Here is a 17,406-nt window from a genome sequence, read left to right as displayed (position 1 = left end):
GGACAAGAAGATCGCGAATCTCTCTCTCTTCCTCTGCTACCACCGTAGCTCGGTACGACATGACACGACTTGTAAGGACAGATGAGCAACTTGGGCGATGCACGAACTCTGGGTCGCTTTCCTCGGGCCTCAAGTAAACATCTTCCCCGACCTCTCACACCACCACGACTCTCATTCGCAATTTACAAACAGCCGCCACTGTACGAAAGATCACAAGCTGAATACACACTCGCAACGGACGATAGAAAGCGACTGGACGCGGAAGCCTCAAAACTTCGACCCTTCGTTTCGTTCGAGCCTCGACTGACCCTTCTTCAAGTCTAGTTCGCTCAGTTTTACGCAAGTCGATCGTTGTGATGCCACGCTGTCCGCGAACCGGACTCACGTGCGTACGACCACGATACGGTCTCCGCTCGGTTCTTTCGATCTTAGATTAGGCGTTCGTCCAGTTCGTCTCGGCCTCGAGGCCACGACTCTGCTTCTTCAATCTTCACTCCATTACTTTCAATCGTACATAGCGCTGCATCCTTCACGGGAACTCGGCTGGGCTGTTTCGTTAGCTTCAAAACGCCTCTTCCCGATCAAGATGGACGTTTCCAACATCTCCCCTTCAGCGACGTGAGTTCATCTCCCTCACTCTTCTGAACGGAGTGAGCTGATTGTGACATCGAGCAGATTCGGCCCGCTACTGGTAGCTCTATTCGTCGCGATATGGCTTTCTTCCTCCTGCGTTCACCTCAACCTCTCTTACTTTCGAACAACTCATGATTCATGGCAATGGAAACTAGCTGTACGTTCCGTCTCTTGCCATCTGGGTCAGCCTTATAAGCTTATGATTGCTTGAGGAAACGGAACGTAGGTTTCATTCTTAACTTTCGCTTCTACTGCTCATACGGGGATTCTGTCCTGGGCATTGTACGAGCATCTGATACTGCATTGGGGGGAGACGGAGTTTCTGTCAGAGCCTACATAGTCAGTTCGTTCTTTTCTCCTGAGAGCAGGAGATTGACGAAGATTCGGTTTTCAGGGCGTTTTCGAGTCACATCATCTTCCTCGTCGTGATTGGATTTGTCCGCTTCGATCCAATCAGCTTCTGATTCGCAGCTCACTTAGCTAATCGGATTCGATGATATGGACAGATCGTTCAAATGTACTTCGCTTTCCGCCTCTCGAGCCTCTACAAAGAACCGATCCGAAGTTGGCTCGTTTCCTCGGTAGCCGTCTTCGCTGCAGCTCAGCTAGGTGCGTGTGTACTCTATTCAGATATCCCTGATCTGTGTTTATTGTCCGATCGCACAGCTTTCGGAATCGTCGCCGCTTACAACAACTTCCGAAACCCGTTCCCTCTTTTCGCGATGGACGTACACGAGAAACTGGGCTGGCAGACTCTATCATACCTCGTTTTTGCCGTCGTCTGTGTGAGTCTAAATCTCGCTCGCAAATTACTATTCGAAGCTGACCCGCCTGCTCGAACAGAATCTCGAGATATTCGTCGCAAACTTCTACGACGCTAGAAGTTCCCGATTCGCAGTGAGGGCCGAAACGATCCTCGAAGTCGTTTCTCGTATGATCGTCGAGGTGAGTCTGGGGATGTTCAGCAGTACTCGGCTGGAGCGCTGGGGGCTGAGCATTTCTTGGTACTTGCAGACCAATCTGTTGGCCACGGTCGCTTCGATCCTTTCCCTCGCCTTCTTGCTCGTATGGAATAACGCGGGTAGAGAGAGTGGTATGTGGATGGTGAGCCAAAATCTATTGACCAATTGAGGGCGATGAGCTCACATTAGTCCTCCGCAGGCTTTCGCGCTCGTTCTGCCAAAGCTTTACGTTTTCTCGTTGCTCGCCTCGCATACTCGTCAGTACCTTCAAGCGTCTAGCTGTACGAGCATCGAGCTGACTTTCGTGAGCAACAGGCGGCGCTGAACTCGTTCGAATCACGGTTGATTACTCGAAACATGAATCCGTGAGCCCTTCATCTCCTCTCTGACGTCTTGAACTCAGTCTAACATGTCTCTTATCTTCAGTCACTGAGTGACATGTTCAAGGGGTCGCCAGTCTCGCAAAAAAAGGTTCGATTCCCAATCACCCTGAGCAAAATTGGTGAACCTCGACCTCAAGCCGACTCGACTTCGACCGGAAAGACCCCGATCGCGGATCGATTCGCAGGGTCTTCAGCCGGTACCATTTCACCTGAATCCCCTGGTTGGTTGAGGAGGGTGAGCTGTCTTTGCTGTCCTCTTCAGTGAATCGAGCTCATACCCCGAATTCGTTTCGTAGACGATTCAATCCCCTCAACCTGTCCCCTCTTCAAATCAACAACTAGCACCTCCGACTAGACCATCCCCTCTAGCTCGTCAATCATCAGCCGCTGTATCCTCGATCAGCGATTACGGAGAATATTTCGCCGACGATAATGAACCCGTTCCTCGTCTGCCTCAACAACACTCTCACAACAACGAAGCGTTCTCTACTTCGATCGAGGTGAGTTTGTCGCCGAGGAGGACGAGCTTCAATCAGAACCAGAGGATGGAGTCGTTCCCGGTGACAGTCAGTTCTTCCAAAGAATCGGAGGGAGAAGTTGTACCTATTAGTAGTGTCATGGGATTGAATCTCGGTAGACCTCCTGTTACTTATGGATATCTGTGAAGCTGTAAACATCGTCTCCCTTTGCGTACGAGGTTCATTCATCGTTGCGAGGTGAATTCGTGCGAGAAGTCTCTGGAGAAAATTTTCTCTCGACGATTTCTGTCCTTGTTCGCTATCTCTTGGGAACAATCCAATAGTTCACAGCACTGAGGCAGAAGGGACCTGAGAGAAGTCATCTTTGCGAAGCTTCGAAGCTTTGTCAGCTTTCCTTTCCTTTCTCCCTCTCCCAAAACTCGACGACGGAGAGGAATGCTCACCTTGCGACGCTCTCCGCGTAAACAAACCCGGAAGAGTAGTCACTCGATCGAGATCCCTGTAGCCCTCCTTCCTGCACTATCGATTCAATCTCAGAGCAGCAGTAAAGCACCTTCCCCTTCCGACTTGAACCTCCTCAAGGCTCCGAGTATCGTACACCTCACTCAGAAGCAACCAACTGCCAATCGAACCAAAGGCAAGGGTAAGAGCACAAGGACCGGGAAGAGGAGGAGCGGAGAAGGAGGGGGAGATAAGGTTGATTCGGAGGTTGAGTCTATGCAGCGGGGAGAGAGGGGAGAGGACGCGTTCGATGATGATCATCATGTTGACAAGGCTGTGCATTCAGTTCAATCAACTTCATCTTCGAGTAGTAAGTCATTATTCCTTCGTCCGTGTTGAGGAGGCGCGCGCTTTCTCCCTCCCCGTTGCGATTGCTGATACGCCTCTCTACCTAGGCTCGACCTTACCTTCATTGCTCGGCCACTTGTCTCTCTCGAACACAGCGTTTCCAGATCTCTCGACTTCCGCGAGTGCGACGACGACAAATTTCACATTCGAATCTCCTCTTCACTCTCCTTCTTCCCAATCTTCCTCCAAGCGTGATCTCTCCCAATCCTCGGCTTCTACTCGACTCAAGAAGCGCAAAGTCCTTCACAACTTCTACCGCTCACCTCTGATTCTCTCTGGTCCCTCCAATTCCGCGACTCCTCCGCTCTCCTCTTCCGCTCCGTCAACGTCGAGCTCAATTGCGACTCCAAGGTGGTGGGCTTCAGTATCGAGATGTGATGGGGAATCGAAACAGAGTCGATTCGCGCCAAACGAGGAGGAATGGATCGAAGGAGAATACGACGATTCTTTCTCGAAAACCTCAAGGTTGCAGATCCCCCTTGACCGTTCATTTACTCCAACTCGACCCACTTCCACACTCTCGAGGTCTGAATCAGCTCCGGCGATCCTGGAATCAACTTCAACGGGAGAACCGCCACAACTCGAAGGAGAAGAACCGGTTTCCGGACCCGCGCTCAAGAAATTATTGTTACTGAACCTTCGACAGAAATGGAGTAAAGAAGGAGTGCCTACGAGTGCTGGAGAAGCTGCTTTGAGGTTCAAAAAGTGAGTAGGGGTCTTCGGATCAAACGCAAGCTCAAATCATTGATCTCCAACATCCCTCCTCACAGATGGGTTTTGTGGAACGCTTGGAGACTCGAGACGCAAGGACCTGGGTCGGAGTACTCTGGAGAGTACGGTGGGTCGGAAGATGAAGGTGATGCTGAAATGATGGAATGGATTGATCCGGACGACGAGATGGACGACTCGGATAACGATTTCGAACTTACCGCCACGGACGACTCCGACGAAGGAATGACGATGGGAGTACCTCACGACTTCTTCAACGACTCGTCTAGAGCTTCTGCGGAAGAGGAGGAGGAGGAGTCTTACGCGGGAGGTTGCGTTTTCTCCTTGACGGGTCAAATGATCGATCTTTCGCTTCCGACTCCTCCTTCTTCTCCTACGAAATCGAGGTCGAGACCTTCGTCTCCTATATCTCCTCCACGTCAACAGTACGCGCCTCTTTCCGCCGCGACGTCGAATACTCAAGTTTCGACGACTTCTCCCCCGACGCCGTCTGCTCGTCCGGGACTTCGTCGTTCCGAGACTGTACCTGCGATTCTTCCTTCTTTCTCAGACAACCTCAAAGACAATCCGATTCAGACCTCGACCGCTAGCAATCCTCCTTCGTCGTCGCCTGTCGCCGCACCTTCAACTCTCGGTTCTCCTTTTCTCCTCTGCGAAGGATGAACCCCTCCCCTCCCTCTCTCTCCAAACTCTTCAAATACCATCTTCTGTCAGTTACCTCCCTCGTCCCTCCCATCTGTGCCACTAGAAAGGATCTGTTTTCTCTCTTTTTTACTGTCGTTGTGCTCTTCCTCCTCAATCTTTGTCCCTCTCTTTCACGCTCATTTGTTGACAGTTGGTGTAAAGCAGTAGCTCTCGTTCGAGACAGACCAGGAGCAGAGTTCGTAACGAGATCGGGAGAAATCGCCAAATTGCGAAACTGAGCAGAGAGGATCTCGGTGCGAGATCACTTTCGAGATTGAAGCAGCCCCGCTCGTTCTAAACCCAAGCTAGGTGATCGGAGACGAGTCGAGAAGAACCCGGGTTCACCGTCTCAGAGAGAGATCGATATCGCGAGGCCAAAACACTTTCAAGACTTCCCTCTCTTCTCCTCCACCCCAAACTCATCTCACCATGTTCGCCCGATCCGCTCTTAAGAACACTGCTCGATCATTCTCTACCTCGGCTCGTTCCGAGGTCAAGACGGTCGTTCTCGGAGCTGCTGGTAAGTTCCTCTTTCCCCATCCTACGATCCCCTTCCTCTCCCCTCCTCACAACTTCCGATGAACTGATAATACTCTGGATGGGCTGGTTCCGTGTTATCAGGAGGAATCGGACAACCCATGTCCCTTCTCCTCAAGCAAAACCGTCTCGTCACCAAGTCAGTCTTCATCTCTCTTTCCGATCTCGAACTAAGTTCCGGCTATGGGACTGACGGTTCGTTGAGATGTTGTGTAGGCTTTCCCTTTACGATATCCGAGGTGCTCCCGGTGTCGCTGCTGATGTTGCTCACGTCAACACTCCTTCCGAGGTTAGTTCGCACCTCCTCCAGGTGGTCCGACGAGGAGATCTGTTCTGGGAGACATGAGGGGATCTTGAGGGTCAGATACGGAGGAAAAGGAGCGCTCCTGCTCGCGATAAAGATGGAAAAGGACGATCGCATAGAAGGAAATAATTTTCAAGCAGTCATTCACGCAGCTCCAATGCTTCAAAGTAAACAGAAAGCTGACGACGTTACTCTTGACAGTGCGTTGGATTTGCCCCGGAGAACAACGGTCTCGAGAAGGCCCTCGAAGGTGCCGAACTCGTCATCATTCCCGCTGGTATGCCCCGAAAGCCCGGAATGACTCGTGATGATCTCTTCAACGTGCGTTCACTCTCTATCTCTCTCACTGATACGACGAGCTCCTGACTCGTTTCACGTGCGCCTTAGTCGAACGCTTCGATCGTCCGTGATCTCGCCCAAGCCGTCGCTAAGGTCGCCCCCAAGGCTCGTATCGGAGTCATCGCCAACCCCGTCAACTCTACCGTCCCCATCGTCGCTGAAGTCTTCAAGAAGGCTGGTGTCTACGACCCCAAGCGGTAAATTCCTCACTTCCCTTTCCTCCTCTCTCTGCGTAAATTCTTCGACTGATTCGTTCGTTTCTCCTCGGTAGTCTCTTCGGTGTTACCACCCTCGACATTGTCCGTGCCTCTGAATTCGTCTCGAAACTCGCCGGTTCCGACCCTGCCAACACCGACGTCCCCGTCGTCGGAGGTCACTCTGGACCCACGATCGTCCCTCTCCTCTCCCAAATTCCCGAGGGAAAGAAGATCGTCGAGGAAGGTGGAGAGAAACTCGCCGCCCTCGTCAAGAGGATTCAATTCGGTGGTGATGAAGTCGTCAAGGCTAAGGATGGAGCGGGATCTGCTACCCTTTCGATGGCTTACGGTAGGTCAATACCGTTCATAACTGCTCTCTAGACAGCGAACTTATGTGTTTGTATTGGCCTACAGCTGGTGCCGCCTGGGCTGATGCCCTCCTCCGCGCTATGAACGGAGAGAAGAACGTCAAGCTTTGCACTTACGGTAAGAAATTCTCTTTTTTGATTCTATTTCGCGTGTAGTTGCTGACCTCGATTGGTGGGTGCCGTGTAGTTGAATCTCCTCTCTACGCTGACAAGGGTGTCACCTACTTCTCCTCCCCTGTCACTCTCTCCGTAAGCTTTTTCTCCAAAACTTTCGTAACTTTTCCCATCTTCTGACCTTTTTTCTCGCCCCCAGTCTGAGGGAACCGTCGGAGAGATCCACCCTATCGGTCCTATTCACGAGACCGAGCAAAAGCTCCTTGACGAGTGTCTTCCCGGACTCAAGGGAAACATCACTTCGGGAGAGAAATTCATCCTAGGTGCTTAGATAGTTATTCTGGATAGTAGTATGAAGAAACGAAGTTGAAATCCCCTCAAAAAACGATGAAAAATGCAGAAAACCATTTTCGAGCTCAAATCGACTTCGGTTTCCAAATGAGTCGATCCGATCCGTAACACTCCCGACTGTAGTGGTCATAGTGATCTCTAGGAGCCCATGCATGGCTGTACAAGCGTCGAATGACAGAAGAAACGAAGAGAATCGGAAGTTTTGCTTTTCGCGTTCCGCCTCGTTCCGGTGTCAGGTTCTCGCGCTCTCCGACTTGAGGTCACTGGGAACGAGTTCAGCGTGTTGCGGCATTACGAGAAGGACGATCGACCCCAGTAGCACAGGCTCCGCCTCAACCTGGCCTCACCTCTCTTCATTCGAGCGAGCTGCCTCTCTCGTTCTTTCGAGCTCAGTCTCACACGACAGCGCTGAGGTTCATTTGCACTCTGCTGTATCGTCTGCTGCCAGCGTCCAGTCTGGTTCGTCTCTCTCGGCAAGTTCGTATAACCGACAATCGAGCCTCTCTGATCTCTCCCGAACCAAACTGAGGAGCAAGCAACCCAAAGATATTTTGCACCCAAAAAAAAAAACTACTCCCAGCCAGCAACTCCTACGCTATGCGTTTAGGCAATGAGGGTCGAAGCGGTCGCAGCCTCGTACTTGAACGAAGGAGGCAATTGACTCTTGGTCTTGTAGTAACGAGCGAGACGGTGGATCCTCGATTCGATGAGAATCAAACGGAACTTGGAGTCTACCCATACACCCATGTCGTCAGCATCCGAGCTCTCAAAGAGGAGGAAGAGCGGGTAGAGACAGAGGAGCTGGGAGAAAGGAGGAAGATGGGAGAAGGGAAACAGGGAAATGGAAACATACCCTTGTCGTGACGGTTACGTTCGAGGTGCTTGCGAACGAGAACGGCCTTCTTGACGAGGTGGTAGAGATCCTCGGGGATTTGAGGAGCGAGTCCTATGTATACAATTTTTGTCAGTCTCCTCGATTCGCAAAACTCGAAAAACGGCTTCGAGTTGAGAGAGTCAAAGACTAACCGTTGGTCTTGAGGATACGCAAGATCTTGTTACCAGTGACCGACTTGACTTGGGCAACTCCGTGCGAGTCACGAAGGACGACACCGATTTGGGAAGGGGTCAAACCTTTACGGGCGAGCTTGAAGATGTGCTCCTTGACCTCTTCGGGCGAAACCTTGAGCCATCGGGGAGCCGATCGCTTGTAAGGGAGTGCCGAACCGGCCTAAATCGAACACGCGAAAGGAGCGGATCAGCGGGGGAACGGAGGGAAAAAGGAAAACTGGAGAGGGCAGCTTACAATACCCTTGTGGGGGTTGTGCATGCGTCCCATTTTGAATTAGGTTTTGTCGGGGGGTGCTACTCATTCCGAAGCGTATCGGCAAAGCGGGGAGAGAGGAAACAAGAGAGCAGAAGATGATCGAAGCTCGAAGTCAGTTTTCGATCTCTAGCGAAGAAACGGACGGAGGAGGTACTCACAGCCTGTATAGAGAAGTAAAGTGGTGATAGGCAAGGGACAGCCGTCAGCACAATCAGAGGAACCGAATGCGACTCCCTTCAACCTCTAGAAAACGACAGGACGACAACTCTCTCGAAAGAGGAGGTCGCCCTGGAGCTGTGGGTAAAGAATCAAAACATGCCTTGAAGGGTAACGGTACTGTAGATCGAAGGGTATGGTCAGTTGAGACGATCGAGAGCAGAGGTTTGGGAGAAGAGGAAGGAGGAGGAGAAGACGAACAACCTGCCGAGAGGAAGAAGATCAGTGCTAGCTCTCACGCGGTTGATAGTGAGGGTAACCTACCGGGGTCTTTTCTTGGACTGAGGAAAGAACACGGAAGAAAGAGAGCAAGCTTCAACCTCGAGAGAGGACTTTGAAAAAAAATCGCTTGGGAGCAAATTTTCCCCCCCTCGCCTCTCCTTTTTCTCTCGTCTCAGTCGTCGCGTAAGTCTCAAACTACACCTATACGAGCTTCAGAGAGTATGCCATCAGTCTTCGACCCCGACTAGCCGACCTCTCAGCCCAGTCAGAACGATTCGAAGACGACAATGCACCTCGACCAAATCCGACCTAAAAATCATCACAACGCAATCAGGAGCAGGGAGAGAGGGCGAGGGAGATTTAGTACAGTTCATAGAAGGAAACGCGGGAGTCAGGGTCGGTCTAGCAGGGCTACAAGAGGCGGAAGAAACGAGGGAACACCAACTTCGAATCTCGATTCAACTACAGGTGAACTGACCATCGATCCCTGATTTGCGTGAATAGCATGAAATTGTGCTTTGCCAACCCTGCCACTGGGCAGCAAAAGACCATTGAGATCGATGACGAGCGCAAGACGTGAGTTTCTTCCCTTTCCTCTCTCCTCATATCGAGTACCGAGAACTGACACGAGTAATGTGATGTGATGGATAGTCGCATCTTCTACGAGAAGCGTATGGCCCAAGAGGTTCCCGCCGACGCTCTCGGAGACGAGTTCAAGGGTTACGTCTTGAGGATCACTGGTGGTAACGACGTACGCATCTCTGCTCTCTCCATACACTCTCAGTGAACAGTACTGATCCCGCTCTCACATCCCATATGCGCTCTCTCGTCAACTTCCCCATCAATTCGCCTTCATTTCGTCGATTTACCCCTCTTCCTCGAAATCTCCAACTCTCAACTCTCAACCTCAACCAACAAACGACGGTCAAATAGAAACAAGGTTTCCCTCTCAAGCAAGGTGTCCTTGTTCCTCATCGAGTAAAGCTCCTCCTCTCGAAGGGACACTCTTGCTACCGACCCCGACGAACTGGAGAACGTAAACGCAAGTCGGTTCGTGGTTGCATCGTCGGTTCCGACGTTCGCGCCCTTCACTTGGTCGTCGTCAAGCAAGGAGAGAACGACATCCCCGGTTTGACCGACGAAGTTCTCCCCAAACGACTCGGTCCGAAAAGGGCGACCAAGATCCGTCGATTCTTCAACTTGGACAAGTCGGATGATGTTCGTAAATTCGTTATCCGTCGTGAGGTCGTTCCCAAGAAGGAGGGTGCCAAACCTTACACCAAGGCGTGAGTTTCATCTCTCTCTCCAATCTCACAACTTCTTCAAAGAAAGCGATAAGTTAACTTATCGCTTTCTTTTCTCTTTTTTTTTTCTTACAGTCCCAAGATCCAACGTCTTGTCACTCCGGAACGTCTCCAACGTCGTCGTCACCTCCGTTCGCTCAAGCGTCGCAAGACTGAACAACAAAAAGTTCAAGTCGCCGAATACCAACAAATCGTTGCCAAGCGACTTGCTGAGAAGAAGGAGGTTGCCAAGGCTGCTAAGGCTAAGAAGAGGTACGTCTCTCGGACTCTGTCGAGGTTGTTGTCGAGGAAAAGAAAATTGACGAGTTTTGGGTGTTTGTGATTGAATAGTGCCGCTCGCAAGGCTTCCGCCTAAATCTTCTTTCTCGACAACTCTTTCAGTCCGAATAGACGTTATTGAGACGGAGTGAGTGAGTGGAGAAGATGGGGAATTGGCTTGGTGTGAAGGGAAACGATTGGCGGGAGAAGAGTGAAGAGGGGAAGAGATCAAGGCTCGTCAAGGTGTAGCGGACGACGGGTCTTGAATCTCGACCTCTTGGATCTCTTTACCATGGTGTCTTTTTTTCTTTCTTTGGTGAAAAGCAAAAAAACGAAAAACTAGAAAGATCTTCGACGAAGATGGGGTCAGCGGCTGGAGAGACGATATCTTTTCTCGTTATAGTCGACGCTATCTTCTCTCTCTCGCTTGAGCTGATGCGACTTTGACATTCTCGCTTGCTCAGTCTTACTGCCCTCTCGTTCGCAACAACGAGAATCCGACTCTGTTCTCTCGTATCCGCTTGCAATCCTGTTCTCTTTAAGCTGACAGCGGGCTACCGACCTGACATTCCGGCTACTCCGCGGCTGCGAAATCCCTCGCTCGAGCCTCACGTCCGAAAAAGTCGAAAACGCGCACAAGTCCCTTCTTTCTCTCTCTCGCAATTCTCCTCCTACACTCGTTCCATGCCTCGCCAGCAACCCCGTCGAGCGAGTCGAGCCTCAACAGGCAGCTACACCAGTTTCTTCAGCTCCCACGCAGGTGCTGGTGATTCAACTCGAACTTCTACATCTCCTTCGTCCTCTTCCTCTGCCTCGATGTCATCCCCACTTACCAACGAAGACTCTGCATCTCCTCCATCGGCCTCGACTTCCCGTGCGGCGCCTAGTCAGTCAACACCTCCCAATTCGACGAAGAAACGAAAACTTTCTCCTGAAGATTCTCTCAATCTCTCGATCTCGACTCCTCAGCGACATACCGACCTTGCTACAGTTGAACAGGCACTAGAGACGTTGTTTCAATCGAGTCCGGGACCGGTCCATTCGTTGAAGCATGTCACGGGACCGCAAAGACAGGCTATCGAAAGTGAAATGAACAGAATCGGGATGGGGATCACGTTGAGGAGTTGGTGGACCCGCAGGTAAGTACCCTTTCACTCGTACTTAAGGTCTGTGGGACTGCTGAGAACGGAAGAGGGGACGGTAGACAGAGACAAAGTCGAATGATGGAGAAAGGATCGAATACTTCGAATCCGACGACGAGGAAACCGAAATCGAAACGAGACGTTGGAAGACCTTTGACGAAAGTACCGGTTGAAACAAGAGGACCGGATATCGAAGTCGACGCCGACGACAAGTCCGAGTTCAAGGCTATATTCATCAAAGAAGAAGAAGCGAACCCGAAAATGTCGAGTTCCGTTGAAACGACGAAGAAATCGAGCTTGGATTTCACTCCTCGTCTCGAATCAAAACCTCTCGGCAACCCTTCAGCTTCAGTAACCTCTGACGTTTCTTTCGACTCGCAACCGTCTGTTCACCCTGGAGCTACAGCTTCTTCGACTCAACTTCAAGAACCCGATTCGATTCTCAATGCAACTCGGTGTTTGTTCCCTCTCACAAAGCCTGAACCTGAACGTCAAGCTTCCTTGGTCGAGACTCGCGCTCGTTACGATTCAACTATCGTTCCTCAAGAAAAAGAGGAAGAAAGAGTTATAGTTTTCCCAGCTTTGACGCTCGAAATCGGTACTTGGGCACGACGAGCCGCTGTCGATCCGTCTCAACTCAGTGTTGTCTATTCCGTTTACTCTGATTCGATCGTGTTCTCAACTCAACATCTCGAGGTGAGCTCGGTCCAATCCCTCTCTCTCTTCGTGCGATTCTTCACTTTTTTTTCTTCTTGAATTCGATCAGTCAATCTATCATCTCCACCTTCCCGTTTCGTCCATCTCCTTCCTGGTCGTATTCCACTCACTTCCCTCCCATCGTTCTTTCCTCCTCATCTATCGTACCCTTTCCCCTCTCCCACACCTCCAACCACGTTTCACCCTTTCCCGCCTCACTCACGGCAAGATCTCAGGAGAGGCAGTCCCAATCAACGATTTCACACCCTCCCAGATCGCCTCCTCCCACCCACTCTACGCTCTCGAGTTGACCGAAACTTCCCTCGTCCCTCCTCTACTCGCTTCGATCGATCGGATCTCTCCAACCCTCAAACTCGAGGGAAAATTGTTTGTCGGACCTTGGAGGGAAGAAACGGGGTTGAGTCTCGAGGACTTGATTGGGAGTTGTGAGGTTGTGCAGAAAAAGAGAGCGGGACAAGAAGGAGCAGGAGAGGGAGGAGGGGAGACGGAGAGTTTGAGGTACAAGTACCAGGGGGAGGATCCGTGGAAGGTTGGAGAGGAATTGTGGGCGAGGAAATGGAGGGTTTGATTAGGAGAGCTTCAAGAGAACAGAAAAACGAAGTAATGGAAAATAGCTAAATAAGATTCGATTTTTCATCCGTCACTTCATTTCTTCTTGATGTCTTTGCGCGAGTGAGCTTGCGTTCGCGGGGGAACATTATTCAGTCGCGAACAAGCTTTGGGGAGAGGAGGAGAAACCGCTCAGTGCGAAAGTCGTATCGAAAAAAGTTGTTTTGATTTCCGAGCAAACAGGCTTTATTTTCAAGTACAATGAGAGTACAAAAAGAGGGAGCGAGAGCCAGAGAGACACAGGGACGGTGAAGAGCAGAAGAAATGAGCAAAGAAACCACGAAGAGCTGACGAAAAAGACAGAAAGAGAAAGGAATGGAACCGAGGTTCAAGAAACGGGAAAAAGACTCGAGCCAATCGGAGATGAGGGAAGAGTTCGTGAGAGAAGTGACGAGACAACATGCTAGTGGGAGATACGGAAGAGACGAGATTGAATGAGTAAAGTTGAAAAGTTTCCGCCCGATCGAATTTCGTCTCCTTCTAGTTTCCGCCATGAGGTCTATCCCAAGGTGATCCCGTCCCCGTCGAATACCCTCCCGATTGACCTCCTCCCTGTTGTTGTTGTTGCTGACCCGGTTGAGCGTACATATTCGCATAAGCCCCCGGAGCGGGAGCTTGATAACCTCCCGCGACTCCCGAACCCATCGTTCCTCCTCCTCCTCCCGTAGTCGATCCCGTCATGAATCCATAGCCTCCTCCTCCTCCTCCTCCTCCGTAGGCTGAAGAAGAGGCGGAAGGAGGTTGGGAAGAGTAAGATGGGAACGCGGAGAAACGGTTCACTTGAGCGGCAACTTGTTGGGCTTGTTGCTGCTGTTGTTGCTGTTGTTGTTGTTGTTGCTGGAGAGCGAGTACGGCGGCCGCGGCGTTCGAAACTCCATTCGAAGACGATCCTCCAACTTGAATATCTCCAGCTCCTCCTCCTCCTAGAGCCGAAGCCATCGGAATAGCCGGCCTCATGTAAGCAGGTACAGCGTTCGAACGACTCGATGAAGCTCCTCCTCCTCCCGACGACGATTGTTGAGATTGCGAATTCGCCGAAGACGATTGAGAATTCGATTCTTTGTCCCCTAATGCTCTCTTACTCGCAGCAGTTCTCGCACCTCCCGCAGCGATATCGTTCGGTCCCAACGGTTCAAAGTGAAGAGGAGTTCCTCCTCCAGCTTCCGAATTCGTTTCGGTTCCTCCTCCTCCTCCTCCGGGAGTTTCAGCGGCAGCGACCGCAGCAGCGAGTGCTTCGGCTTCTTCTTCGAGTCGTCGTTCCCGTTCGAGAGCTTCGAATGCTCGTTGATCTTTCGCTGCTTGGAGTTTCGCGGGCAGATCTTTCGGCCAAATCGGGAGTCCAGATTCGGAGGATTCAGTTGAAGAAGCGTACTCTACAATCGCACAAAGAGTGTCAGTGATTGTCGTGGAGAATGGAAGGAGGGAAGGAAAGAGAGAAACTGACTCTTTTCGATAGAGAGAACGTAACCAACGAGAATATTCACAGGTAAACTCATTAACCATTCCTTCTTGACGGCTTCGGCATAAGGTTTAGCTTTCTCTGCTTCCTTCTCCTCTTGACTCGGTTCTTCCTTCTTCTCTCCTTCTGCACCTGCTGCTCCTTCCTTGTTCTTCTCCCCTTCTTGTCCCTCTCCTCCCTCTCCATCAGTCGCAGTAGGAGGTTTCGGTAAATCTTCCGAGGGTTTAACGTACTTCTCCTCGCCTTCCCCGGTCGTCCATTCCCCTTCGAGCACATTCTCCTCCTTCTGCATCTCACTAATCTTCTCATCGCAACTCTTACAAAAGAAGGGTAAATCACTCGCGACCAATTCGTCCGTCAAGATTGGCGAGTGACATAATTGATGGTATCCTTTCGAACAACTGTCGCAGATTACGAGTGCGTTCCCGGGAGGGGAATGACCGAGTTGACAGGTTTGACACATGAGCGAAGCTTCGAACGCGGCGAGTGTAGATTGTCGTTTCTTGCGAGTAACTACAAATACGACGAATGAGAGTTAGTAGGGGAGACGACAGGGAGAGAGAGCAGAGGGAGAGGATCGCACTCGTTGGTTTGTTGGTAGGAACGAACGATTTCGGTTTACTGATCTTTCTCCCGAATTTCGTAGTCGCTCCCAATTTCCCTTCTGGTCCAAACTACCAAATCGTCGAACCATACTAGCGAGTCAGTACCTCCTCTCAGTCTCTGAGCTGGGAAAGAGACAGAGTTCGTTCTCTAACTCACATCATCGTCCACTTCCTCGTTCAAATCGACATCCTCATCCTCATCCTTATCCTTCCTCCCTCTCTTACTACCCCTCTCCTCGTCCGAACTATCATCAACACTAATATCCCCCTCACTCTCCTCGTCACTACTCATCCTCCCTCTCTTAGCTCCCCTCCCTTTCAATCCACTTCCTCTCGGTCTACCCCTCCCTCTAACTCCTCGACTTCCTTTCGGTCTACCTCTACCCGCCGGCGCTCCATCAGGTCGAGGATGAGTAGGGCGGGAATCGACTCCGGGAATTTTACGAGGTCGACCACGAGGACGTTTCACGGGTAAGGCGGGAGTGATAGATCCATCGGGGTTCACGGTACCCGATTGTTGAGGAACGAGAGGTGGTAGGGTTTGTGGAGCTGCGTTGGGAGGGATTCCGGGAGCTGGGGAGAAATGATGGGCTGGTGCGGCGGCGAGGACTGAGGGGTAAGGAGAGAGATTGTTCGTAGTCGAATTGAATTGAGAGCCCTACACACCAGAGAACGACTGGGTCAGCACAAGAGAGAGGGGACGAGGGAGGAGAGGAGACGACGTACTTGTTGTTGACCTGCTAGTTCTTGAGGAATATCCTTCAAGTTCTCATCGAAAGATAGAGCTCCACCTGATCCGCTCGCAGCAGGGGCGACTGCTCCTCCTCCTCCTTGAGGTTGTTGTTGTTGTCCGGCGGAGGAAGAAGAGGGAGAAGGTTGATATCCCGTCGGCGTATCTAAGAAGAGGAAAGGAATCACATAGAACGAGTGATCAATATGAATTCGTTCAATCTCATGGGATCTCGGGTCATCGGAGTTGAGTGCAGATCGAGAGAGATCAAGCCGAGATGAAAAAGACACGAGGGAAAATAATATCGGGAAAAAAAGGAGATGAGCGGTGGTAGTGAGGAGCTTACCAACTGGAATGTTGTCCATACTATCAGTCGATTCGGGGGATTGAGATGGAAAGAAAAGGAAGGGAAAGTCGCGAGGGGGAACTTCGCCAATTTCGTTTCCAAAAGTTCTCGATCTCTCTGTCACAGCCACTTTCCCTCTCTTTTTCCTTCTCCGTCCCAACTCGTGAAAGATGCGGTCTACACCACCTTCACTGTTGAAGTTATTCGCATTACCGCTCTCTCGTTCCTCAGTCGATCATCCTCCTCTATTCTTATTACACGCTCATCGACCTCGTTCGACTCTACCTCCCACAACCTCAAATAACGATGGAGGAGAACGACCCAAGTTACCTTTATTAACGAAAGCTACGGACAAAGCCGCCGATATGTGGGCAGGATTAGGGCGAGGAAAAGAAGGAAGTTGGAAGAAACGTTCTTACGTACGTCCTCATTCAACCTACTCTCTGCGCTTCCCTTGACGGTACTGATGAGTAGATGGTGATTGTTAGGATTTCGGGGAGAAGATGATGGACAAGATCGAGTTTGAAGAATGGGCACTCAAGGCGATCGATACGAATTTAGCTCCGAAACCTTTCAAAGCTGCTACAGAAGGAGCCAATGCTCTCAAAGCTTCAATGTATGAACCCGTTCGTCATTCACTCTCTCAATCTATCTCTCATGAAGAGGGATTCAATGCTGATAGGATGGGAGCGAGATAGGTCGAATTGATTTATCCGAAAAGTTTATTGAAGAGTGAAGCACTGTTGGAACAATTGGAGAAACAGTTGAGACATAGAGAACCACATCATAGGAATGCCATGTGGAAATGCCTAATGTCAGTTCTCCTCCCTCTCTCTGGAATGAGCTTTTGCGAAAGAATGACTGAAAACTGAACATCTCGATTCTTTGAACGCGACAGCCTAGCACCCCTAACGACTCCTTTCGCTCTATTACCTGTCATTCCCAAGTGAGTCACCTCATTGCTCAGCCAGTGTGAAAGCATCAGTCTGACCTTGGGCCGATCATTCACAGTTTCCCATTATTCTACGTTCTTTGGCGAGCGTGGTCACACTGGCGAGGTGAGTTAATTCCCTGTTCTCCAGCTTCCTTCCCCCAAAGCTGACACTCGAGTATTGCCTCACGTTCTGCAGCTCACAAAGCCTCCTCGTACCTCCTCTCTCTGCTCTCTTCCCCCTCCTCGAACCTCTCCCTCACCCCTTCCTCCACTCTCGATAAAATCTATTCCCCTCTCCCTCCTCCTTCCGATGATCACACGGACTCGAGGTTATTGTTGACGAATGAGCAAGTCGAGAGGTTGACGAAAGAGTTTGGGATGGATTTCGAAGAGAAGAAGGAATTGGAACGTGCGGTTGGACAGGCAGAGGAGAGATTGAGACAAGGGAGAAAACAGGAGAAGGAGAAGGATGTGATGGAGAAGGAAAGGGAGATCGTGAGGAGTAGTATCAAGGAGGAGAGGAAAGAATAGATTCGAACGAAACGAAAATGTAGTGTAGCTCGATAGCAAAAACCCACCTAGACTTTTACCCCCTCAACTTGATTTTGTAG

At 50.8% G+C, this 17,406-nt stretch overlaps 8 protein-coding genes across 8 annotated transcripts; 6 read left to right on the top strand and 2 right to left on the bottom strand.

Annotated features, from left to right (window-relative positions):
- Nucleotides 1-586: 586 nt before the first annotated feature.
- Nucleotides 587-2,643, top strand: JCM6883_005561 (DUF6534 domain-containing protein; the record flags this gene model as incomplete). The annotated part of the gene is made up of 12 exons (XM_076633116.1): nucleotides 587-618; nucleotides 676-790; nucleotides 860-957; nucleotides 1,028-1,070; nucleotides 1,140-1,242; nucleotides 1,300-1,418; nucleotides 1,477-1,578; nucleotides 1,648-1,737; nucleotides 1,795-1,852; nucleotides 1,911-1,960; nucleotides 2,022-2,213; nucleotides 2,275-2,643. The coding sequence occupies 12 exons, from the start codon at nucleotides 587-589 to the stop codon at nucleotides 2,641-2,643; spliced, it is 1,371 nt and encodes a 456-aa protein (XP_076486871.1).
- A 249-nt stretch (nucleotides 2,644-2,892) lies between these two features.
- Nucleotides 2,893-4,698, top strand: JCM6883_005560 (uncharacterized protein; the record flags this gene model as incomplete). Its single annotated transcript, XM_076633115.1, has 3 exons — nucleotides 2,893-3,268; nucleotides 3,354-4,011; nucleotides 4,077-4,698. 3 exons carry the CDS (start codon nucleotides 2,893-2,895, stop codon nucleotides 4,696-4,698), a joined length of 1,656 nt encoding a protein of 551 aa, XP_076486870.1.
- Nucleotides 4,699-5,148: 450 nt separating this feature from the next.
- MDH1 (malate dehydrogenase MDH1) lies at nucleotides 5,149-6,909 on the top strand (the record flags this gene model as incomplete). The annotated part of the gene is made up of 9 exons (XM_076633114.1): nucleotides 5,149-5,239; nucleotides 5,341-5,395; nucleotides 5,473-5,545; nucleotides 5,762-5,881; nucleotides 5,948-6,096; nucleotides 6,171-6,445; nucleotides 6,511-6,582; nucleotides 6,652-6,713; nucleotides 6,778-6,909. 9 exons carry the CDS (start codon nucleotides 5,149-5,151, stop codon nucleotides 6,907-6,909), a joined length of 1,029 nt encoding a protein of 342 aa, XP_076486869.1.
- A 623-nt stretch (nucleotides 6,910-7,532) lies between these two features.
- Nucleotides 7,533-8,265, bottom strand: RPS13 (40S ribosomal protein uS15 RPS13; the record flags this gene model as incomplete). The annotated part of the gene is made up of 4 exons (XM_076633113.1): nucleotides 7,533-7,660; nucleotides 7,783-7,875; nucleotides 7,956-8,157; nucleotides 8,233-8,265. 4 exons carry the CDS (start codon nucleotides 8,263-8,265, stop codon nucleotides 7,533-7,535), a joined length of 456 nt encoding a protein of 151 aa, XP_076486868.1.
- Nucleotides 8,266-9,196: 931 nt separating this feature from the next.
- On the top strand, nucleotides 9,197-10,350 carry JCM6883_005557 (uncharacterized protein; the record flags this gene model as incomplete). Its single annotated transcript, XM_076633112.1, has 5 exons — nucleotides 9,197-9,267; nucleotides 9,343-9,442; nucleotides 9,625-9,977; nucleotides 10,071-10,247; nucleotides 10,326-10,350. 5 exons carry the CDS (start codon nucleotides 9,197-9,199, stop codon nucleotides 10,348-10,350), a joined length of 726 nt encoding a protein of 241 aa, XP_076486867.1.
- Nucleotides 10,351-10,937: 587 nt separating this feature from the next.
- JCM6883_005556 (uncharacterized protein) lies at nucleotides 10,938-12,680 on the top strand (the record flags this gene model as incomplete). The annotated part of the gene is made up of 3 exons (XM_076633111.1): nucleotides 10,938-11,392; nucleotides 11,458-12,091; nucleotides 12,162-12,680. 3 exons carry the CDS (start codon nucleotides 10,938-10,940, stop codon nucleotides 12,678-12,680), a joined length of 1,608 nt encoding a protein of 535 aa, XP_076486866.1.
- A 521-nt stretch (nucleotides 12,681-13,201) lies between these two features.
- JCM6883_005555 (uncharacterized protein) lies at nucleotides 13,202-15,880 on the bottom strand (the record flags this gene model as incomplete). The annotated part of the gene is made up of 6 exons (XM_076633110.1): nucleotides 13,202-14,094; nucleotides 14,166-14,693; nucleotides 14,764-14,854; nucleotides 14,943-15,443; nucleotides 15,512-15,681; nucleotides 15,862-15,880. 6 exons carry the CDS (start codon nucleotides 15,878-15,880, stop codon nucleotides 13,202-13,204), a joined length of 2,202 nt encoding a protein of 733 aa, XP_076486865.1.
- Nucleotides 15,881-16,031: 151 nt separating this feature from the next.
- On the top strand, nucleotides 16,032-17,326 carry MRX19 (Mrx19p; the record flags this gene model as incomplete). Its single annotated transcript, XM_076633109.1, has 6 exons — nucleotides 16,032-16,280; nucleotides 16,350-16,487; nucleotides 16,560-16,675; nucleotides 16,760-16,807; nucleotides 16,873-16,919; nucleotides 16,992-17,326. 6 exons carry the CDS (start codon nucleotides 16,032-16,034, stop codon nucleotides 17,324-17,326), a joined length of 933 nt encoding a protein of 310 aa, XP_076486864.1.
- Between the last annotated feature and the right edge of the window lie 80 nt (nucleotides 17,327-17,406).

Source organism: Sporobolomyces salmoneus, assembly GCF_050403485.1.
Source record: "Sporobolomyces salmoneus JCM6883 DNA, S_salmoneus_JCM6883_v1_ctg34, whole genome shotgun sequence".
NCBI lineage: Eukaryota > Fungi > Basidiomycota > Microbotryomycetes > Sporidiobolales > Sporidiobolaceae > Sporobolomyces > Sporobolomyces salmoneus.
The sequence above is the reverse complement of the archived record's forward strand: the minus strand, read 5'-3'. Positions and strand labels throughout refer to the sequence as shown.